This window comes from Stenella coeruleoalba (genome assembly GCF_951394435.1).
Source record: "Stenella coeruleoalba genome assembly, chromosome: 5".
In the NCBI taxonomy this organism is placed as follows: Eukaryota; Metazoa; Chordata; class Mammalia; order Artiodactyla; family Delphinidae; genus Stenella; species Stenella coeruleoalba.
The window spans coordinates 136,331,673-136,356,726 of record NC_137150.1 but is presented as its reverse complement, the minus strand read 5'-3'; the positions used below and the strand labels follow the sequence as shown (position 1 = coordinate 136,356,726).

The following is a 25,054-nucleotide window of genomic DNA, read 5'->3' as shown; positions in this document are numbered from 1 at the left end:
CCTTCCTCTTAATTTTGCTGTGAACCTAAAACTGCTCTAAAGAAAATAAAGTCTTAAAAAAAAAAAGAGTGAATATTTTATGTTTGATAAGTTAAGCCAGGAATAAACATTTTACATAAAGGCCTCAATGTAATTAAGAAAGTTTTGAATTTAAGATATATGAAAGATAGCATATGTACTGTGTATATCTAATGGACGTTTCAAAAGAATAAACTGGGAAGGAGGCAATATTCAAATGATTAAGGGTGAAAATTTTCCAGAAATGCTGAAAGACATGAATCCTCGGATTTTAGAAGCCAAGCTATCCCAATTACGATGAATTTAGAGAAAATTCCTCAGACACATTGTGATGAAATGGCCAAACGTTAAAGACAGCGAGAAGATCTTTAAAACACCCAGGAAAAGAAAAGATTACTTACAAAGGAAAAATAGCAGACTTGTCAACAGTGGCAAAAAAAGTCAAAAGAATGTAGACTCAAACATCTGCAAAGAATATTATACCCTGCTGAATTATTATTTAATAACTGGGATAAAATAAAGCCATTTAAAAAAACAAAAAAAGAAAGTTTAGTATACTTTTTCTAAGTTGATAATAGATTGAAATAGCAAAAGTTATCCCTGGAAAACCAGTATCATGGTCTAGGTTTCAGTATTATGAACTCTATCATCCATTCGTTCCATAAATTAATTTATACAGCACCTGCCCAATGATCAGCAGAGATTATGTTTCAAGTACAACAGCAACTCACGATGAAAATGGCAACAAGCTCACCACCTTCAAACAGAAGCATATCCAGTGCTGGATTCTCAATTCTATTTTGTCTTTCACTTGCAATGACACCTTGTAAAAGTCACTTTACCCTTCTGGGACTCAATTTCTTCATCTATAACTGAGGCATTTAAAAGTGACTCCAATATTTGGAGGCAGAAGTCCACCTGGAGAATTTTATAATCCCCAGACTCTAATACACTCCTAGGCCATCTGAATCACAATTTGGGGGCTCTGAAATCCTATGATTCTATTCACTCTGGCTTATAAACAAATATGTAAACACTTTTTAAAATCTATAAATATTGGTAAGCCAGTTTACTCATTTCAACCCATTCATTCAACTCATTTATTAAATCAACAAATACTGACTATGAGTGCTTGCTATGTGCCAGGCAGCCCGTCAGGCAGTCCAGATTCAGAAGTGAACCAACCAACCAAAAAACCTGTCCTCAGGGAGCTCACAATGTACTGGAGCACATACAAAAAGCAACACAACTTAAATAACATATATCATATGTTCAATAATGATAAACGCTAAGAGGGAAAAAAAGTAAAGCAAAGAAAAATAGCAAATGTCTAGGAAGGGACGGGGTTTGCATTTCAGTAATGTGCTCAGGGAAGGTTTCACTGAGAAGAGAACCTTCAGTGAACAATGAAAGGAAATAAGAGAGCTAGCTCAGGCTCTGGGGAAAGGCACTCTAATTCTAGGCAGAGGGAAGTGCAAGTACAGACTGGGAGTGGACCTGGCATGTGTAAGAACAGTGAGGAGGCCAACGGGCCAACAGAGTGAACGAGGGAGAGAGCAGCAGGAGTGAGGTGGGAGAAATAACGGGTGTTAAAGACAGGAGGCTGGTCAGATAGAGCCTAGTAATAACTTTGATCAAGCGAAAGAACCATCCTCATCCACTGCTTTATTAATGTATACTTAGGTTATCTGTAGTTCTGTGCTATTAAAACAATACCACAGTGACCAATCTTGTCCATCTCACCAGGTGCACATATGCAAGAACGCTTGTGGGCTACACACCCTTGGAATCAATCACGGCATACGCACATCGTAGTGCTCTCCAAGTGGGCTGTGACAAATTCACACCCCACTGGTTTATTGAGAGTTCCTGTTAATAAACACACTACTGATACTCAGGACTATCGATCTCTAACTTTTGCTCATCTGAAGGACTCAACATCACATTGTTTTTCACTTGTGGGTGTACATGTGGGTCTGCTTGGAGGCTGTTAGGCTCTCTCTATTAGGTTTCTATCTCTTTACAGTTTTAATTACTAGGAAACAATATACCTTTTTCTATTGCCCATTCAGGTTTCCTCATCTCTGAAATGCTTGTTTATTTCATTGGCCTGTTTTCTACTGGGTTTCTTATTTATCTTTGTTCTTTGCATATTCTGAATATAAATCCTATCAGTTATGTATGTTCTATATATGACAAACTATCTCCTCCCAAATTATTTCCTTCATGGTGTCCTGACATACAAAAATTTTTAAGTTGGAGATAGTCGAATTCATCAGAGTTTTTTCCTTCACTGACCTGTGCATGTACGTTATTTAAGAAATCCTTTCCCAGCTCAAGGCTATAAAGCTAGTCTCCTACAGCTCCTTCTGGGTTTTAAGTCTCATTTTCCACAGCCAGGTCCTTAATCCATCCAGAACTTGTGGATGCTGTTACCTCAACCATAAGGGATGCTCACGGCCCCTAGGGACTGCTGTCCTCCTCAGACACATGTGGCCCTTACTGCTGGGCTGCATCTCCTCTCTGATCATGGAAATGAAGATTCCCCTGCCACATTCCTGAGCTCTGCCTAATTTTATCCAGCATTTTTACATACAGATTTACATTCTGTAAACAGATTTTTCACAAAGTTGTACGGCACTATGTGTCCAATGTAAGTAAGAAAGAAACCTACCTTTGTCCAATTGTTCTTCAGAATAATAGCTCTCTTTCCATCACCAAGTGCATTTCTAAAAAAAAAAAAAAACAAAAAAGGAAGAAATATTCAAACTAAAGGCATTATATATTGTATATCTATTTAGACTATAATTTTCCATATATAATCTAGTTTTTAATCCACATAATATATGTCCATTATAGGAAATTTGGAAAATACAGAAAAGTAAAACAAAGGGAAAAAGTCACCCAGAGTCACAACCACAATTACCCAGGAACAGCTACTTTTAATATTCCAGAGTACTTCCTGCACACAACTATTTACATCTTACCTATGCCTAACTTCTTGTTATTCTTTGTACGGTTTTTTTTGGTACTATTTTTGCAAGTCAGCAAGACTTCTGATCTCGGAAAATAAAACTTCCAGATCTTTTTACACAACACATCGGCTAAGCTATAGTGGACAAAGCATCAAAGTTGGGATGTGAGATGGGGATTAAGTCCAACTCCATCACTAATTCTCACTGGGGCTGTTAAGAAGTTATTAACCTCTCTGGGGCCACTTTCTCCTCCGTAAAATGAGGCTAATAACTGTGTTCTTCCTGTTTTCAGATACTATGCTAAAGCGCAGTGCTTTGTAAACGGTCAAGTACTAAGGTCTAACACCTAGCCTCAGTTTCCTGGCTTCCTTACATTCAATGACCTCCTCCTCTACCCCAGCTCAGTCACCCACCACCGCCCTCCCAGGGAACTTTATCACCACTCAAAACTGTTCAAAGCCCAAAATCACTAATTCAGGCATCCCACTCTTTCCCCCATAACCTAGCTCCTTCTATCTTACTTGTCCAACTATTCCTACTATCTCCTCAGGGTGCCCAGCGCATTGACTTACCCACTTTCTCTTTTTTTTTTAACTTCCTTATTTATCTAGCTTAAGATTCGTTGGTTCATCATTGCATATTCCCATGCATACAACTTCTTTGTCCCTATGTTTACATCTTGCTCTATGGCAAAACCCAACACTGGATCAACCCTGCTTCCTGCTTTCTCCATGACTACATCTAGGGAGCCAAGTACTGCTGGAGAAAATTACACAGCAGAGCACACAGGTAGCACTACTACTCAGGATTCCAACAACCCAAAGGGGCCTTCAACATTGTTAACCAATTATTTCAGACCAAATCATTCTCTAACTTTGTAAAATGATCCTTTCAAATCTTACGTCCTTTCCTCAAACTTCCAACTCCCCTTTCTCTCAGCAGATGAGCTCTGCTTCTATTTCAATGAGTAAACTGGAGACATCAAAGAGAACTCTCTCAATTTTCTACAACCAAACTTAAAGACAAACCCACATCTGGCCCTGCCTTTTCTCTTTCACAATAAGTGTCTTCTTCTGGGCTTCCTTGGTGGTGCAGTGGTTGAGAGTCCGCCTGCCGATGCAGGGGACGCGGGTTCTTGCCCCTGTCCAGGAAGATCCCACGTACCGCGGAGCGGCTGGGCCCGTGAGCCATGGCCGCTGAGCCTGCGCGTCCGGAGCCTGTGCTCCGCAACGGGAGAGGCCACAGCTGTGAGAGGCCCGCGTACCACAAAAAAAAAGTCTTCTTCTTCCTTATATGGGCAATTTCTCCACTTGTGCCATATAACTACCCAACCTTACCATATCAATTATCCCTTCTCTCACCTGTAAAATTACCCATTCCTTCTCAAGAATCTACCCCATCGATTTTTTTTATTGTGGTTAAATGTACATAACATACAATTTATCATTTGAACCATTTCAAATGTAAAGTTCAGTGGCATTAAGCACATTCACGTTGTTGTGCAACTTCCTATCGACTTTTAATATGCTCAGATCTCTCTCATCTTTAAAAAGCAAATAAAAAAATAAATCTTAAACCCTAAGCAAACACTGTTGGTAATCTACCCAGCAGCTATCCCCTCCTCTACCTGATTACTAGACTTCCATCGTGAGGTTCTACCTCACTACTACAAGATTTAGAGAGAATTCCTTATTAGTTTAAACCAATCATGGCAATCCTACTCTCCTTTCCATTGACAGGTTTAGGGGTAGTCATGTGACCCAGACCTGAAGGGACTTATCACTCTTAAAAAGAGATTACAAAAAAATAAATAAAAAGATTACAAAGAAGAACAAAACTAGGTAACTTACCCTACCAGACAGCAATACCTACTAAAAGGCCAAATATACTTTTCTTTTAATAAAAAATAAAAAGCTATCTAAAGATAGATGATCTAACAAACAGAATAGGATACAGAAATCAGAAACAGATCCTTACACACAGTCACCTGATTTATATGACAAAGGTGACACTGTAGTGCATGGGGAAAACATAGTCTTAAAAAATGGGGCTGGGTCGGCTGAAGGGGGTCTCTTCGGTACCCCTACAACTAGTGCAGAGCCTGCTACGTAGAGATGCTCACTGGTTATACGTTCAAAGAATGAGTGAATGGATGAATGAATAAATGTGTCCTCCACATCTACATGCCTGAGGCAGAGCAGAGGCAGCAGCACGAAGAGGGTGGGGGGCTGCGAGCAAGTGGAGAAGCTAAAAAGGCTTCCTCCTCCCCCTCCCCCTCCCCCATCCATCCACCCATTTCTTGTGCATCTACTACATGCCGGGCACTGTGTTATGGACACAATGTAGACAAGCTGGACACGGCCCTGCCCTCTTGGGACTGACATTCTAATGGGGAGACAAGACAATATGGGAACAAATAACTAAGTGATTTCTAAGCCACGTGAAGACTACTGAGGTGGAGAGAGTGAATTTTCAGGAAGAAGGGTCAGGGTAGGCTTCTAGAAGGAGGTGGTATTTGTGCTGAAACTCAAATGAAGGGAGGGAGGGAGCCCTGTGATGCCAGGGAAGAGCGTCCCAGGTAGAGGGGACAGACAGTGCACAGGGTCTGGGGCCGAAAGCGGGGCAAGCAAGCAGAGGGGAGGGGGTGACAGCAGAGGCCACAGAGGTAAAGAGAGGAGGGCGTAGGGATGGGAAGGGTTCCTGGGTTTGGGGCCTGAGGACCTGCGAGGGCTGGAGGCGAGGGCAGAGGCCTGTCGGTCTCCAAGGGCAATGCTGACAGACTCGGGGCAGCAAAGAGAAACAAGGCTGTCTCATCAGAGCTGGCTTTGGAAGCCTCAGGACCAGAGGCGGTACTGGGGGAGAGGACCAGACCCAGGGGAGGGGACTCCAGAAAAGCAGCCCAAGAAGCAACGGACGGGCAGGTTTAAGGAGGTGGGTTCACTGTGGTGGGAGCTCAGAGTAGGGGATTCTGGGAAGCAGAATTAGCTGCAGGCAACGCCAGGATTGCAGAGAGGTGAGAAGCGGACTGATCCCCACTCACAGGCTCTCCGAGGAGCCTGGTGTGGGAGTCGGGGTGTGGGGAGGGCCCTATTCTGGCCTGGTCCCTCAGAGGCAGGGCTGCAGTGGGAGCCCTGCTCGCTTGCCCTGGGATAGCAGCCCCACCAAGGCTGGCCCTGGCGTGGGGGGCGGTCTTGGGCCCAAGAAAAAAGAAAAAAAGAAAAAGAAGGAAAAGAAATGGGGCTGGGTCAACTGGCCATTCATATGAACCCTGAATCCTACCTCATACAAAATACAAAAACCAACTCCAAATGAACAATAGATTTAAATACCAAAGTTAAAAAATCAAGCTTTTAGAAGAAGAAAGAACATTTTGTAGAGTAGGCAAAGATTATAATCAGAACACAGAAAGTGCTTACCACAAAGGAAAAAATTGATAAATTGTACTATATTAAAATTACTACTTCCATTTGCGAAAAGAACATAAAGAGCAAAAAGGCAAGCCACAGAGTGTCAGAAGGTATTTGTAATACGTATATTTGACCAATGACTCATATCCAGAATTTTTTAAAAAAAACCTCCTACTGATGAATAAGACATTCAACTCAAAAGAAAAAAAAATAGCAAAAGACTGAAGATTCAAACAGGCACTTCACAAAAGAGAATATCTGAACGGTCAATAAGCATGTGAAAAATGTTCAACTTAAATCTGCTAAATCAACTTAAGGAAATGCAAATTAAAATCACAGCACTGTATCACTACACACCCAGCAGAATGTCAAAATGAAATGACACAAAATAAGAAGTGTTAGTGAGGATGTGGAACTAAAACTCTCATATGCTGCTGGCAGGAGTGTAAAACGCTACAACCACGGGTGTGCTTATGTTCAGTGTGCTACAGCTGAACATAAGCACACCCTCCTGTCCCAGCAGTGCCACTCTTTCATTATATACTTAACAGAAATGAAGACATGTGTTCACAATGACGCTATCTAAGTCAAGTACTAGAAACTACCCAAATGCCCATCAACAAGAGAATGGATAAAATGTGGTATATTCATGCAATAGATGAACACTTTACAACTACATGCAACAATATGGATCTCAAACACAATGCTGAAAACCAGACATAAAAGAGCACATACCACATGATTCTGTTTATATTGCACAAAAGCAGGCAAAACTAACCTATGGTGTCAGAAGTCAGGACAGGAGTTATCCTGGGGGGAGGAAGTGGGTAGTGACAGAAGGAGGAACAAGGGTGACTTCTGGGTTACTGGGGTTGTGATCTGGGTGCTAGTTATGGTCGTTTGGTTTCTGAAAATTCAACCTATACACTTATGAACTGTACATTTCTCAGTGTATGTACTAAGGTTTTAGTTTTGAAGATTACAACAGTCATCCTTCTGCTGGAGGCTGTAACGTCCAGTGTGGTATCTGAATTACAGTAGCCATCCCGCCATCCTGAGGGGGCAGCTTGAGGTCCAAGTCATACAGTGGGGCTGGAAAAAAGAAAACCTAGGTCTTTGATGACATAAACACACCACCTTAGAATCATCTTCTTCTGGAACTCTTGAATAAGGTAAGTTTTCTTCACCATTTAAACCAGCTGAATAAGAGACTTCTGCTATTTGCAGCCAAAAAACATCTTAATGCAATGGCAAACCTCTTCTGTTCCTCACTGCCTCTCTCCCAGAACACCTGTAACGGCTGCCTATGCTAGCTGGCTCCATTTCCTCACCCTCATTTCTCAACCCACTCCAGCCCAGCATCTGTTCCAAGCTTCCCACTGACTGCTCTCCCTATGGTAAAAGAGATCCATAGAACTAAATCCAAATTCCAAATGGCTTCTCAGCAACAGGCAGTGCTAGCTACTCTTTCACTTGCTTCCATGATCCCACACCGACTTTCCTCCTACCTCTCTGGCCACCTCGTAAAAGTCTCCCGTGCAGGTTCATCCTTCTCTAATTGGCCACTGTTTGTGTCCCTCAAAGCTCGGTCCTACTTCCTCTTCTAATCTCGACCCTGCCCTCTCTAGACTAGCGGGTCTCAAACCTGGCTGCACATTAGTACTACCTGGGGGGCTTCTAAAAGCCCAGTGCCCAATTAATTCAATCAGAACTTGGACTGTAGCCTACAAAACCCTCCTTGGTCTAGCCCCTGACAACCTCTCCCCCTCCTTCTCTGTATTCAGACACACTAGTAATTCCATGAACGCAACATGCTGTGCTCGCTTCGGCAGAACGTAAACCAAACTTGGAATGCAACGTGCTCCTTCCCACACTGCTGGTCCACTGTCTAGAACACAGGGACTATGTCTGTTTTTGCTCATTTCTAACATACCAGTGTTTAATGTTATTTATTATAATAAACAATACTATAATACCTATAATACATAATATTATATTGCTATTATAATTATAATCACGTTTTAAGTATATTTATTAATATATAAATGTATATTAACATTTTCGTATTTACTAGCATTTGACCACATTCGTCTATGAAAGCAAAGTGCGCGGAGTAAATTACATCGCGTTACTGCTCATCCAAGTCACTGTAGCCCAGGGTCCAAACACTCTGGAGGGCAGGCCTGACTTTAGCAGCAGCAGTACCCTGCACAGTACATCTATGAAAACAGGAAAACCCCAGAGACGCAACCCAGTAGTAAGTGTACTGGACAGAGGGTAAGAAACAGAGCTCTAGCATAGATGCTCCAATTTATTACATGTTACATGGGAAAGTGTATTTCTCCAGTCCCTACCCCTATCTAGTTCCTCACATACAATATGTTACATTTTGCCCTAAATTATGTTATGAAAAAACACTTATTTCCCCCTCCTCTAGCTTCCACGTGGATTTGCTAGATTAATCACTAGTGAGCTCTCTCCTCTCCCTAAACCTAACTTTTCCCCGAGGGAATAATAACTTATCTAATGGTGGGGGAGAGGCATCAATCATATGGGGCTTAGCCTCTTCCTTTTCTTTCTTTGGGACCTTATCTTAAACAGCAACATAACACCAGATTCCCTTCTCCTCCAAGCTTAAAGTTCACAAGGGCCCCTGTTACCTGGTTCTGTCTGTGACATGGGTGAACTAATAAGAAGTCACTTGGCTATCAGACTTAAGACCCGGTTCTCCAACAACTGTGTTAGTAATGGAGGCGAGACTGCATCACCAATTGTCTTCTGCTTCCATCTCTTAGCTAATTCTGGACTTGGGAGGGGAAGGAGATGCCATTAACTGACTCTCTCAAACCACAACATATAAGTATGTAAGAACTTTGAATACCACAAAAGAATTACTTCTCCCCCTATTGTAAATCATCACTTTCAGGGCCTGAGCAGACCACAAAGAAGTAACAATATTACTCCCCAAGGTTCTCCATCTTACAATGAAACAACAAAAGCAGGATTCAGATATAACGTCAGTTACTGTCAAATATGCAGTGACTATGAACCACTTACTGAATAAACACATACATTTTAAATCAAAAGTTAGTGTCTGGAATTAAAATTACATACGCTCTTTCATCCAAGTAAAATAAATTTTTATCAGGAATTTATCCTACATATATATATATATATATATATATACACTTGCATCTGAGTGTAGAATGTAAGTAAAAGGATATTCCTGTATATAATTTTTAAAACTGGAAATAAGCTATATTCTAATACAAACTATTTCACTGAGGAAAATACTATGCAGCCATGAATAAAAACTAGGGTAGATCTCTATATTCACTGATATGCAACAACTCCAAGATTTAAACATTAAAAGCATCAAGACGTACAACAGGGTGTATAATATGCTCTTACCCATGTTAAAAAAAAAAAAAGGACATATACCTTAGACTGAACCAAACAAAATGCCTTATTCTGATTTATAAAAGCAACTTCATTTGGTTCAATGTAATAAGTGCTAGTACAGTCATGAAATATCAGCATCATGGATCCACAAGGATCTAAAAGAAAGGAATTAGGGCAGGGGTCTCAGCTGGGCAAGAGTTTTCAGCTTATCCTTTAGTACTCAACTTTTTATGATGTGCATTTGTTACTGCTTTTTTAAAAGGGGATGCACCCCAAAGAAGACTGAAAAAATAACTCTTTCCTTCAAAAGGAAATTCAGCGGGCTTCCCTGGTGGCGCAGTGGTTGAGAGTCTGCCTGCCGATGCAGGGGACATGGGTTCGTGCCCTGGTCTGGGAAGATCCCACGTGCCGCGGAGCGGCTGGGCCCGTGAGCCATGGCCGCCGAGCCTGCGCGTCCGGAGCCTGTGCTCCGCAACGGGAGAGGCCACAACAGTGAGAGGCCTGCGTACCGCAAAAAAAAAAAAGCAAATTCAGCAGCTTTTAAGCAAAATAAAGAGACAGCACAAGTAAGAGAAAAGAGTGAGGAATAATTCACCAACCAACACGTACACTAAAGCTCCCCACATACACTAAGATTTTTGACATTCTCACAGAAACATACAATTGACTTGATTCACACCTCGGGCCTCAGAGAAATTCAGAAACACACACACACATGCATCATTTAAAGTCTATCCACCTGCTATTAATCACAAGGTGGGAGCTAACAGGTAATATCATATAGATATAGACTTTATATAGAGATATATATTTAACTATCTATATAGATATAGATAGTTAAATATCAAGTTTTAAAATTCCATCGTTTGGGGCTTCCCTGGTGGCACAGTGGTTGAGAGTCTGCCTGCTGAATCAGAGGACACAGGTTCCAGCCCTGGTCCGGGAGGATCCCACATGCCGCGGAGCAACTAAGCCCGTGCACCATAGCTCCTGAGCCTGAGTGCCACAACTGCTGGGGCCTGCATGCCTGGAGACCATGCTCCGCGGAGGGAGAGGCCACCGCGATGCGAGGCCCGCGCACCGCAACGAGGAGTGCCCCCACTCATCGCAACAAGGGAGGGCCCGTGTGCAGCAATGAAGACCCAATGCAGCCAAAAATAAATAAATAAATTTTAAAATTCCATCATTTTCCAAAGTAAATTTTTTAAAAAAACCCAAGGTTCTCCCCTTTTCCAATTACATTTCCCATTACACAATTTATCCCATCCCACCAAACAATTCAAATTTTCACGTATGAGTCCCACAAGAATGAATTAAACAGTAAGTCTAATCATATACCTTGCGAAATCATTGTAACTATAGACGCTATAGATGCCTGATTGCTTTTTCTAGATTCCCCTCTAATCTGAAAATTTCTAATTACTTCAATTAAAACCATCACTCTAAAATGCAGAAGATCAGAATAAAAAGGACATGTCACCCCAGCGAGGCATTCTGGGATACACTGCACGCATTCCTCAGCTTGAAGGATTCAGTAGGGAGAAGCAGTGGCAGGAGGCAGCATATTTCCACCCCCCCCCCAAGCCCAACCCCATTCCATGTGCTTCCCCAGGGCAACATCTGCTGACCTGGAGGTGCACACCTCTGGAGAGTGGTAAGGGTTCTTTCTGACTCCGGGCCTCCCCTATACCCACCCAAGGGTGGCCAGACTTACAAGTATAGGCTATTACAAGTGGGGCTATTCGGCATTAAAACCTCCACCACTCTCTGACCATTTCTAAGTGAAGCATTTTCACCACACATACGTCACCTCAGGTTCCCAACCATTGGTCTTAAAATACTTCTATTTCTCTCCTTTCAAGATTACTTTCCACTTATTTTATCCTTAATGTTTGGTGTTTTTTCCTTTTTTCATCTTATGTGCATTTTAAATTACACTTTGTGTTACTTTTTTATCAAATATACATAAAAGTACAGAGAATAACATTAAGATAATCAACACCCATGTACCAGCTTAGCAAGACCTTAACATTTTGCCATATTTACTTCAGATCTTTTTGCAGAGGTCTGTTACAGCTGACACCCACTGTGAACCATCTTTCCCAGCTGCAATCCTCTTCCCTCCCTCCCTCCCTCCCTCCCCAGAGACAGCCACTCCCCGGGTGTTTAACATGCCCATGCACTTTAAAAACATTGTAAATACATACTACGTATTAATTATGGATATGCATATCATTTTGCACATTTTAAAACATCATATAAATGGCATCATACCGTACAAATCATTCTGCAACTTGCTTTTTCACTCAACATTGCATTCATTTTAACTGCTGCACAGAATTCCATTGTATGAATATACCATAATTCATTTTATCCATTCCCCTACTGATGGACTTTTAGGTTGTTTCCATTTCTTTACTCTTAAAAACAACGCTCTAATGAAGGCTCGTACACATCTTCTTGGGTAGCCCAGAAGCGGGCGGCAGAGTACGCACATCTTCACCTTGCCAAAGGGCTCTCCACAGTGATTGCACCAATTTACACTTTTCTCCAGCCGAGTATGAAAGTTTCCTTTGTTCCACATCCTCTCAAACACTTGGTGTTATGAGGTTTTTAAATTTTTGCCAATCTGATGGGTACGAAAGAGAGACTCACAGTTTTTAATCTGCACATCCTGTAAGGACAATCATGTTTATTGACTATTTAGACCATTATTTTCATTTTTTTCAACTTTCACATTGCCGTTTGATTCTATCATCACCTTACGGTGATTAATAGTAGAGACTCTGCATCCAGGCTGCCTGGGTTCAAATTCTGGCTCCATCACACCCACCTAGTGTCAGGACACTGCTCCCCAGGTCTCAGGTTCCTCGTCTATAACAATAGAGCAGCACCTACCTCACGGGATTGTGAGGGTTTTATGAGTTAATACATGCAGAATGCTCAGAACAGTGCCAGGGAGGTCGGATGCTTCACCCTCAGCTGTTCCTGCAGCTGCTCAGCCTGATTCCCATAACGGACCTACCAACCCTCAGATGTGAGAGCTTCAAAACATCTCAATCTTGGTAACCCAGCTAAATGGCATGGGTCCTCCTGAGTCAATGGCACGTCTGAATCACTGGCAACATGTTCTTTTCTGAAGTCATATCAACTACTCACTTGGTCAGGAGTTATGTGTATTGCAGGTTCAGAAAACATTATCCCTCCATTACTGAGCAAGTCATATAAACAACGAATGAGGTGGGAACAACAGTAAAACCAATGTGGCATAATGCTTCTGACATTAAATAAGCATCCAGCACGTATTGGTGATTGCCTAATAAGGAAATGCTGCTGACCTGCCTCTAAAGAAAACTTCATTGGTGTTGAATCACAAATCTAGACCGGCAGGAAAGAGGTACAAGGAGGGATGCACAACCCTGCTCTTGACCTTGACCTCACCGGGCTACCTGGCTTCTATACTTCTACTTTGATGCACCTCCTTCACAGCAGAGTTTTAGCAGGATCCTGCTTGAGTGTCTAGCATTCAACACTCACGAAAGAGGGCAGAAACCCCTGGTTTGCCTCTCAGCTCCCAGCGATCCCCTAGGCAGAGGGGATGACCTTCCACCCAATCAAGGTTTCAGATAGGCGCCTCGATTTTCACAAGAGGCTAGCCAAGTTGCCCAACCTATTCATCTTGAAAGTATACAGATTGACCTTTAAACAGCGCAGGATATCTGCAATTCTGGACCTAGCCAGAGGCAATAATCTAAAGACATTTGCAGCTCATTTCTTGTTAGAACCAGTTGAGGACAGTGGTATAGACGGAAGACTGTGTCAAGCCCATCCATTCCTCTAGACTAGATAGCCTCGGTTTATCCACGGCTTAAGCCACCTAAAAGCTGCATAACGTTAATAACAGCGGTATTCTCCGAGGTGGTGATTTTATTTTCTTCTTTTTAAACTCTTGTATTTTCCAAATTTTCTACCATGAGAAAGTGTTCTGTTTATAATAAAAGAAAAACATACAGGTTATTTTTAAAAGCTTCATACTTGGAATATACTATAGTCCCCACTCCCACCTCCCAACGTAAGTGATTTCCCTGAGCAACAACTGATATCATATTCTCTGCATTCGTGAGAAAACTTAATGAAAAAAATTATTTATGAAACCCCAAACTGCACTCTCAGGGAGTTTTTTCCTTTGAACAGGAATGTTGCTGAGGTTCTTCTCTACTCCACCACTCAGTTCATATTAGCCATATAAGAAACTTCTTCCAGAACGAAACACCAGCAAAACAGTTTCACCTGAGCAACTGGTGTCCTCTTTCTTCAGGGTCAGTGAGAATTATGTAACTTGTCGGGTATTCTCTTTTTATTTTGGGCAACAGAGAGGTCAGATGCAAATATGAACTATAGCCAATCACTAAGCAGGACCTTATGCCTATGCAGCTTTATTCTAAGGATCCCAGGCTCTAACTTGGTTTTTTACTTTGTTTTGTTTGTTTTTAATATTTTTCTACTGAGTGGATGTATTCTTGAAGCAACCCGAAACCCTTCTTGCAATAAGGTAGGACACAGTTAAATGTAACTGTCATCTACACTGCTCAACATTAATGCTTAATATTTAAGTCCTAAAAATTTTAAACTGAGACAATAAAATCATGGTACAGTATCAACAATCTTTCTCAACTAATAAATAAAAGCTTAGTTGAACATGAGGAACTAAGAATTAATTATGATTTCACTCCCAGAGTTAAACCAGTAAATTTCTTTTCCTTCACTTATGAAGGATATTTACTTAATTTTTTCATAACAAGACAGAGGAAACAAATACAGCAAAAATTCTTCCAGAACTATACAAATTAGTTAATAGAGCAGAAGAAGGTAATATATTATAGGTGTTATAAACACAGACTTTGACATCATCAGATAAGACCTGTGTTCAAATCTTGGCATCACTGCATCATAGCTTGAAAACAGATGGGGCAGGGTAGAACCAAATTCACAATTACTAATTACTAATGGTATGAGTTTGCCCAAATGTAAAATGCGGAGAATAATTATCTATTAAATGTGTTGTGAGAATTAAATAACCTATACGAAGTGCTTAAAATAATGCATAGCATGTTATCCACTCAATCAGAATAGCTGTTTCTGTCATTGTTGTTTTTATATATAAAGCCTAAAAGAGCTCTCTTCTAAGCATTTAACTATTTCTGCCGAAGAACTACTGAAGAATTTTCTTGCGAAACTGCAAAACAGAAATACTTCTCAAAGATCGGTATTTAGCCTAACAATTCAGTGATTAGGCACTCTAACCAACTTACCTAAATTGTCCAGTGCGAAGAAAACAAAGAGCTCGGTTACCATAAAGAAGGTGATTTTCAGGTCTTTAAAAGAAATAATGTTTCGTCAGTAAAGAACATTACATACAAAACAAACATAACACAGAAATCATAAGGCATGAAATAATTTTCAAAAACTTTACATCTGTGTGGCAGAGCACAAAGAATATAGTTCTTGTTCCTTCACTTCCTGAGCAACTTGTTCAAACCAACTTAAACTTCCCTGTATTCAAAATGAAGATTAAAAAGTTCTACTTTTTCTGCCTAGCTCATAGGGCTGCTGCAAGGATCAAATGAGACATATTAAAAAACTAGCAAACTACAAGTATGCTATAACTGTACAGAACAGAATACTTATGTAAGTCAGAACTGTACCACCTTCACAAAGAACTCAAATAAAGGAAGCCTGTAAATTACAACAGTAATTTAAATAGCTTCATTTCGAGTTTTGTCCTTTTTGGTTTTATCTTACTGTTCCTCTACCTCTTCCTAGAAGAACAGAGCAGCAGGCTTTCAGATGTGGTGTGCTACCTGGATTCACTCATTCCCTGTGGAGATGGGTAAGACAGGAAAGAGAGTAGCTGTCTACAGCGCACCCTCCGAAGGCTGCTACAGTATTAGGTGGGCCAGCTAAGATGTCAGTAAGAGCCAGGTGACGCACACTTGCAGGAATGCTACAAAATTCTAGCAGCTGAGCAAACAGAAGATGAGGTAGAGAGAACACATGCATTCTCTCAACAATTCCAACTATTACCCTTTAAAAATTCCCTCATAGAAAGCACAAATCCCTGAATGGGTGACATCTTAAGTACTAGTAACTAACCCTTTGTTATCAGTTAATAAGTTGGAAGGAATTAGTGGAAGGGAAAACAAGAGCAAGAAAGAACAGATGACTCTGTACTGGAAAGCTTGGGAACAAAGTGGGGCAGGGTAGAAGCAAATTCCCAATTTCGTCTGATTCACTTGAGTTATACAACTTGATTAGTAAGTTCATCTACTCAGGTCATCTCATGCTTCTAATACCTACGGGTGAGAAAATATATTCTGCATAGCAAACTGATGATATTCTCCAATTCCTCATCTTGTGTTTCTTTCTAATGACTAGCATTCTAACTTGATCTGCCACATAAAAAGGGTCTCATTGTTCTATTTTGCTCTTACCTACATTCAATGGCTCTGGTGTAATAGATAATAGCTATATCAAATCTTTCTTTGGAAAACTCTTCATTTCCTTTCATTTTCATTAGTTCTCCTTGCTGAGAAATCAAGGTAAAAGAAGACCCATCAATTAAATGCAAAGAGAATCAGTAACCCCAATATTTAAGAAAAATGGTTCTGGGTTTCTATCTCAGATATCAGAAATAACCTGGGGGATTACTTAGGTAGAAAATGAGAATTCAATACCCAACATTTTAGAATATACATTTAAAGAAACCTGTCTGTCTCTAATGACTCAACGCTAACTTTGATAAAGGGATATTAAAAAGTAAACAAAGCCCTGACATTATGAATAACACTAACAATTTACCCCTTGTGTACCGTATTTGGCAGGCCCACTTTTAAACAGACCTTGACATGCCTGCATATGCAGAAAAGAAATAAGATCCAAGTAGAATTTTAATTTTAGGTTAGAAAATGTGATGTTATTCAACAAACCTGAGTGCTTAAAAAATAATATATAAATCAATAACATATAGGCACTGTTGATTAGACTTACTGCCCCCCCCAAAAAAATGATGTGACCTACAGCAAGGATGAAATAAAAACAAAAAAAAACAACCAACAACAACAAAAAATGAAATCAAAGATGCTACAGATGTAACTAAAACTTTTCAACTCAAACCTTCAAATTTTCAAAATAAACAAATTATTATTTACTGGATTATATCAATGGCTTTAGCTAGAGAATTAAGTAGAATATTAAATATTTTCCTAAATCCCTTTTTAAAAATTAAGTTAAAATCATATTTCCTATGAGTGAATTGTATGGCATGTGAATTACATGTCAATAAAGCTGGTGGCAAAGAAAAATCATATTCCCTCAACTAATTAAAAGCCTTTTAATTTAAAAAAAATCAAATTTCGATTTTCAATTAACTCTTAAAATCTATAACATTAGAAAATTCTGATCAAGATGGCTTCCTCTTCCAAAAAAAATATTCCAATCAAAATTTATTAAAAATTTCCCTCAAACGTGTTATCAAATTTTATAGTAGTTCCTTGTGTATTGACAGCAGTTTTACTGAACTTTCCTCTGAGTGTTAATAAAAGTTCTAACAAGCAAATCTTAAAATATACTTACAAGTAAATATTTATTCTCACCTCTAGACACTCCGCACAACTTTGAGTTTTAAATTCTTCAAGCAAATTGCAGTTTTCTGTTACAACTTTAGTAATGTGATACTTGTCTAAATTTTATTTTTAGGAGAGAGTGAGAGAACATTTGTTTAAAAAAAACAAATTGCTATTGTTAATGTTCTAATTCTTAGGCTACGTAGGTTGAGTCTGTAAAGTTCAAGATATACTTTCTAAATAATGTTTCTTATAATCTTTTACATGTATCAACAATATATTTTTAATAGACAGCTGATAAAATGTTTCAGAAAACATTAGATTCATTGCGTGCTAAGAATCTAATCTGTTTTATTTCTAGCATTTAAAAATCTTGTTTATTACTACTCTAGTTCTAATTGTAGTTAACAGTGCTCTGTCATAACACATTCCAAATAGGCCTCATAATTACTCAAGTCAATTCAACAAATGTTATTGAGCTATGGTGTACCTGGCACGAAGTTTAACTAAAATTTCTGAAAACAAAAACCTGAGAAACTACTTTCTAAAATGTGTTTAATATAAAAAAAAAAATGAAGAATTTAAAATGTCTTAATTCAACATTTTGACTCTCATGAATGTTAAAATTTGACATTTTTTGAAACATTATTCTCATAAAAATTTAATAAACTAATTAAAATGCAGTAGGTAATAACCAAAATTTATGTTAAAAATTTACCAGACATCATTTTCTGTATTTTAAGCTGTTCTATAAAAAAGATTTTAAGTGGTAAATAATAATTTTATTGCAACAAAACTATAGTTACACTTCTAGCCAAACATATTCACTTCCAAGGCAAAAGCAGTACCTAAAATTTAAGACTGAAGAAAGAATTTTGGAAGGTGACCAAATAAAGTAAACTAATACTAAAGGCACAGATTAAGATTATAGAACAAAAACCCGAACTTTGAGATCAGAGAGACCTGACTTCTCATCTAGGTTCTACTACTTAATAGACTAAAGAAATATCACTTAACCTTTCAAAGTTTGCTCATTTCTAAAATAGGATCACAGCATCAACCTGGCAGAACTATTATAAAAAGAGAGAACAGAGAAAGAGTTAGAAACGAGCCCAAATGGGTGTCCAGTACATGATACTGGTCCTTTACTTCCACCATAAAATCTAGGCTATAATTAAAGGCTTCCAAAACAACGAAGAGAACAACCTCTATCAACGTAACACAGCCCACTGTCCAATAAACATCAGGAAAACCTGTCTTGGGGCTTTCCTGGTGGCACAGTGCTTAAGAATCCACCTGCCAATGCATGGGACACAGGTTCGAGCCCTGGTCCAAGAAGATCCCACATGCTACGGAGCAACTAAGCCCATGCGCCACAACTACTGAGCCCATGTGCCACAACTACGGAAGCCCGCATGCCGAGAGCCCATGCTCTGCAACAAGAGAAGCCACCATAATGAGAAGCCTGCACACCACAACAAAGAGTAGCCCCTCTCCCCACAACTAACCCAACGCAGCCAAAAATAAGTAAATAAATTTATTTTAAAAAAAAAAAGAAAAACCTGTCTTCATATTTAAGATTAATTTCTCTCTAACACTCAGGTCAAGAGTATAAAATGTGCCCTCTACTCAAAATGGCAAATGGAAATGGCAAATTATCAGTCATTATCAACTAAAGAGCCAAATACTTCCTGTTTCAAGATCCCTATAAAAACACTACTAACACTCAAATATTTTAGAGAAAAATATTTCACAAGGTAAAAAATATATAAGGCAGCTTCATCATATATAAGAATAACAAATTCATCAGAGAAATGAAAATTATAAACTTAGCTCAGTTACTTCTCTTATGAATGAGAATACATAAGCCCCAATGTGGTCTCTTTGGGTTTTATATATTAATAAGTTATGGCATACATTTGCTAAGATGTTTAAAAGGTATTAACATCACAGATATCATCAAGACAGGAAATACAGAATAAAATTAACTACAGGGTTAAAGTTCTCTTATTCAGGCTTTTACTCATAAGAGAAAAGCGTTTTTTAAAATCCTAAGATAAGAAATCACAGCTACACATTCTATTTTCCAAAATAATACCTTTATAAAACTGAGTCAAGTAACAATTTAAAGCATTTATACTTACATTCAGTAAAGAAAATACTTAACATAGGCCAACAATTGTCAACTGCTCCTAACCTAGGTAAAATTGTTACATCGCCTGTGTATTTCACCCAATTCAAAGCTTCTTCCATTGCCAAGATTTTCTGTTTCAAAAAGAGGGATGAAAAATGTGATCTGTGTATTAATTATAAGTTTACATGTGGCATTATAAATTTATCTTATATAGTATTTCAGACTCTTATTACAAAACTTGTACAACCTCATGTTTTCATTACTATAGCATGAAGCCTAGAATAGCTAGACCCCAACACACAAGTTAACAGAGACCACAGACTCACATATGTTATATCTTCAGGTAACCTCAGGCCACCCTCAGAGCCCAGGATGCTGCTGCAATGATTAAAGACCTGGAAGTTGAGGTCTACAACCTGGCCAGAGGCTGCCCTAGGTAGCCGGAGAGTACAGTAACACAAGGTGAATAGGGGTCTCAGATTTCATCTAAACTGGGACTTCCATCCTTACCTTAAGATTAACGGTATCTATTAAGGTTCACGAAAGGGACTATGTACTTTAAATGGTCTGTGGCAAAGAGAAGAATAAGCATATAGGCAACAAGAGGAGGGCATGGTTGGGCAAACGAGCACTCAGTGCAATGACCTTCATGAAGGGTCGAGAGTTCACAGAAGTATAATTCATACTTCTCGTGTCGGAAAAGATTTCAGAAATTAAATAATGAAGTCATCAACGCTGGTGTCAGGTTTAAGGGAAACATGTACATGTTTATGTCACCAGTAGCATTAAAAATTGGTTTATCGGGAATTTCCTGGCAGTCCAGTGGTTAGGACTCTGCGCTCTTACTGCTGAGGGCCCGGGTTCAATCCCTGGTCGGGGAGCTAAGATCCTACAATGTATCTGGAGATCATCTAGTAATTGTGTATCAAAATATGTTCATACCAGGGGCCTAATAACTTCATTTGTGAGAGAACATATGCCAGGTAAATAATCTAAAAGAGAAAAAGCAATCAACTTGTAAAAGAGGCTCAAAATTACACTACATATATGGGGGAAAATGATAATAATGCAAACCCCCCAAACAAGGAGATTGCTTAGGCAAAATATAGAAATCAGTACTACTAAATGCTACCTATAAAATGTTGACTCGGTGGGCCTAGTATTGATACAGGCGGCAATGAGAAGTGAGAAAACTGCCACTTATTCAAAGTGGTTGTATCGTATTCCCATGTTAACACTTACATTTTCTATTTTATAACCAATTCTCAATAAGCCTCCAATAAAGAATGAATCATTCTGCAAAACAGAAAAGACAAAACATTTTCTTCCTTATTCGGCCAATCATACTTTAATTTTCTAGTGGGAAAAAAAATTCTACATTTTAGGAATACTACTCTATGTACATAGCAGTCCACTTTCTACGGCACTTTCATGCCCAATTTACCTCTTAAGGACCCTAAAACAAGTCAGAGATCGTCTTACACAGGGTTCTAATAATAAAATGATTTAGTTTAACTTTTATATGTACGGATTTTAAACTTTCAGATGTATGGTTCATTACACCTAAACTTTTTTATAAAATTACATTGGCTGGGCTTCCCTGGTGGCGCAGTGGTTGGGAGTCCACCTGCCAATGCGGGGGACACAGGTTCAAACCCTGGTCAGGGAGGATGCCGCGGAGCTGCTGAGTCTGTGCACCACAACTGCTGAGCCTGCGCTCTGGAGCCCGCGAGCCATAACTGCTGAAGCCCGTGCACCACAACCACTGAGCCCGTGCTCCGCAACAAGAGAAACCACTGCAATGAGAAGCCCCACGCACCGCAACGAAGAGTAGCCCCCGCTCTCCACAACCAGAGAAAGCCCGCGCACAGCAACGAAGACCCAAAGCAGCCAAAAATAAATAAATAAAATTTTTTAAAAATTACACTGGCTGATATAAGTTGCTGCAAAGGATTAATCTGCAGGAAATAAATATCAGAATGCCCTTTATAAATTTAAGTTTGCAATCAGAATTACCAAGAAAAACACTTGGCTCCATAACCAACTGAAATGAGAAAAATTATTAAACAGCTTTCAAGGGAAAAAAAACCCACAGTGTAGTATAGGGATACCTCCTCAAACCTGACATGATAAAGTTTATCCCAAAGAAAAAGTATTTGTGGTGGTGCTAACAGTGGCATGATTTTACGTTACAAGATAGGACCCATCACTTTCAGAATCTGCGGCAAAGGTTTCTGTGAACTAGGTGCACACTTCCATTTGTGACAAATTCTAATGTCTATTTGTTAACGGCAAGGAGCACACCTGGTTCTCATCATGTCATGTCAGAACCATGGAAAAAGCCATCTACCTGATCTCTCAAACACACAGCACAAACTCATGGATAGCAGAATAAGCTCAGGTTAACCATTACCCATTAGTCACCATAAATTAGTAACATGGGCCTAATACCATATAAATATCTATATTCTTCTATCACTTACCGCAGCTTTCTTTGCCAAATCCACAATATCTTCCATCAACTCAAGATGTTGTAATTTCTTCAAACTTATCTCAGAAGCATGAGAACTGCTTAAAGACAAATTTATTTTTTAAAAGATTAGGGTCTCATATATAAAATTCATTGAATCTTACACTTAACTATATGTTATACCTCAATTTAAACTATTTGAATAAAATTAAGTTCTCTTACTTCACTCTAGGTAATAAGTTGTTTATTAGGTAGACAAAAATACTACACTTTTTTCTTTCTTCTGTACTATAATACTGGTATTTATAAACAAGCATATTAATTTTTCCTTATTCAGCTTCAAATCTACCATCTAACGCTCCTCAGAGTTTCATTCATTATAATGTTACCACGATTATTCATTTATATCCAAATCCCAAGTATTAACTTTTCCACTCTATTGAACAAAAGTAGAGTTGAACAGTATACAAGAATGAGACATAAGCCTCCCGTTGCACTTGGCATTCCTCAGTACTGGGCAACACACTCACCACTGTTCATACAAAATGGGTTAACAAGCAGTAACTTACTTCGCCTCCACACAGGGATGCAACCGTGATATTACAGAACTATGTTGACGTTGAAACAGAAGTGGCCAGAAGACGTGTATTTTAATGGCATCACAGTAATCTTGCAGGATAGAAATAGGTTTACTACACCACATAGTGCAGATATCAAACTCTTAATTAAAAAGAAAAAGTTTTAAATTAATATTTTGTGCCTCATTTTGGAATGAATCAACACTGTCAAGGGAAAAGACAAAAATGGATATGGAAAGGTAAGAAATGAATGGATGAAATATTTTAACCTGTCAGATGTTAAGAATATCTAAGTGTTAGCTAAAACTCCATTTTAACAAGGAAAGGTTTTTTAATTTCTAGTTAAAAAGGATAATAAAGAATAAACTTTGTAAAGATGTATAAGTCTGTTATGTTGATGTGAATGCATGAACCTCCCTTGATAGCTGTTTCAACAAATGAAAATACCAAAGTACTCACCTAAGTTTCCCTCACTTTGGGTATAATCTTTATACTGTCTGCCCTGAAAAAGAAAAAAATTCTTTTGACTTGTATCTGGTAAATGCAAAAGTAACAGTTCTTGATTTTTAATGTAAGGGTTATCAATACTAAACTAAAAACTTAAAGTACGTTTACTTTTACACTTTGAATACAACATCTTCAACCAATGAGTCTTTTGGCCTTTTTCAGTGTTTCCCCAAGTCTGTTTCTATGGCTTTCCCTGAGAGCCTTTAGTCTCATCTCCAGTCAGAAAACAAGCTTTCACCAGCACTGCACATTCTCCTTGTTGAGGCACTGCTTACTTCTCCGTCTGAAATGACCTCTTCAAAAGCCATACATATCTCCCTATCAAATCTCGTGTAGCACAAAAATATCTTTACTCAGACAGCTCTATACCACAAAACCTTCAAGAAGTAAATCGTAAAGGTTCTCATAAGAAGGAAAAAAAAATGTATAACTATGTATGGTGATGGACGTTAACTAAACTTATTGTGCTGATCTCATGATATATACATATATTGAATCCTTATGTTGTACATTTGAAACTAATGTCATATGTCAATTATACCTCAATTTTTTAAAAAAATAAACCTTTAAGAATACACAATGTTAAAAACAAAAAGTTAAGGGGACTTCCCTGGCGGTCCAGTAGTTAAGACTGCACTTCCACTGCAGAGGGCACGGGTGTGATCCCCTGGTCAGATAACTAAGATCCCGCATGCCACGCGGTGTTAAAAAAAAAAAAAAAAAGTTAATAAATCTACTTACCACCCCGTCACAGTAAAGTTGAGTCACACGAACATAATCATTGGACATAAATTCGGAGGCAAAGACACAATCATCCACATAAGGGGACTCTTCTAACAAGGCATAATCTGCTACAGTGACATTTCCCAGGGCAAAATCGTCCATGGTGCACCCTCCTAAGGACACAACAAAACCCAAATCCATAATCAAATCATTTGAGATGATATGAGAAGCAGTTTTCCTAGCTTCTATAGTATATCTGAAAAATACCTGGAACTTATGCCCCAAGGAAATAACTCCAATGAGAACACTGAGCTCTGGAAGATTCTCAACCTCATTTGCTAGTCTCTCCCCTTGACTCTCCTCGAGTATCAGTTTAATCTATTTCTTCCTTTTGTCAGGTTCAAAGAATCACCATCTCTACCCTGCATTTAACTGTTTACATGTCTCCTTTAGATGGAAGATAAGTAAGGGCATCTTATTCATCTTTGTATGTGCCTAGATGAATGAACAAAAGACATCCTTCCACTGCTGCCCTTTTACCCCAACTGCTTTTACTGCCTCTGTGAAATATGCTGTTTCATCATACAGAAACTCTGCCACATTCTCAACCTCCTGGCTGGAACTAAACCCTGACTGCACTGAGAAAACGGTTTCCTCTCAGCTGTTCATATTCTCCTATCCATGCCTCAGTGTGTGTGTCTGTCTCGGGCAAAGGGGCAGAGCTGAAGTGGTACAGGGAGAGTACGCAGCCTCCTAACCCCTCACAGCCGCATCCAGACCTGTCATCCTCCCAGCAATCGCTGCTCCTAACGCTCTCACAACAGCTACAGCAGCACGGCAACGCCCCTTACATTATCAGCGACCATGCTCTTAAAACAAGTACTTCAGTGGGGGGACGGGGAATTAGGGCTAGAGTTTCAGACTAAAGTGTAGTCCCCTGAAGAAAGTTCAATAACAAAAATGTATAGCTATCAGTGAATAGCTACAAAACCTAAATATCACTGGAAAATGCAGCATTTTATTACTTGTAACTCTTGCCCAAGTAGTGGCTTTCTTTTCCTATCATCACCAGCACCACCATTAACACCATTTTTTATACCTGTTCACTTCATCACTATTATCCCACTACTGTTATGATAAACCAAGTTTCTTTTTTCCCAAGCAAGACCACCATGAGTCCTTGGAAAACACATCTGTTTCTTTAAGTAATCCTTCCTC

The 25,054-nt window shown here is 39.2% G+C and overlaps 1 protein-coding gene across 14 annotated transcripts in view; it reads right to left on the bottom strand.

The window, feature by feature from the left end:
• Positions 1 to 25,054, bottom strand: part of TTC3 (tetratricopeptide repeat domain 3) — a 146,188-nt gene that overhangs the window by 110,659 nt on the left and 10,475 nt on the right. For 4 of the 14 annotated variants that reach the window (XM_079922753.1, XM_079922748.1, XM_079922749.1 and 1 more), the window contains 10 exons: positions 23,855 to 24,009; positions 23,066 to 23,108; positions 22,598 to 22,748; positions 22,042 to 22,129; positions 20,801 to 20,854; positions 19,569 to 19,689; positions 17,455 to 17,540; positions 16,294 to 16,388; positions 15,115 to 15,177; positions 2,693 to 2,747 (listed from right to left, as the gene is read on the bottom strand). In XM_079922753.1, the coding sequence (XP_079778879.1) occupies positions 2,693 to 2,747; positions 15,115 to 15,177; positions 16,294 to 16,388; positions 17,455 to 17,540; positions 19,569 to 19,689; positions 20,801 to 20,854; positions 22,042 to 22,129; positions 22,598 to 22,748; positions 23,066 to 23,108; positions 23,855 to 23,998 (900 nt within the window). In that variant the 5' untranslated portion in view covers positions 23,999 to 24,009. The other 10 variants (XM_079922750.1, XM_079922751.1, XM_079922752.1 and 7 more) reach the window with 10 other exon arrangements.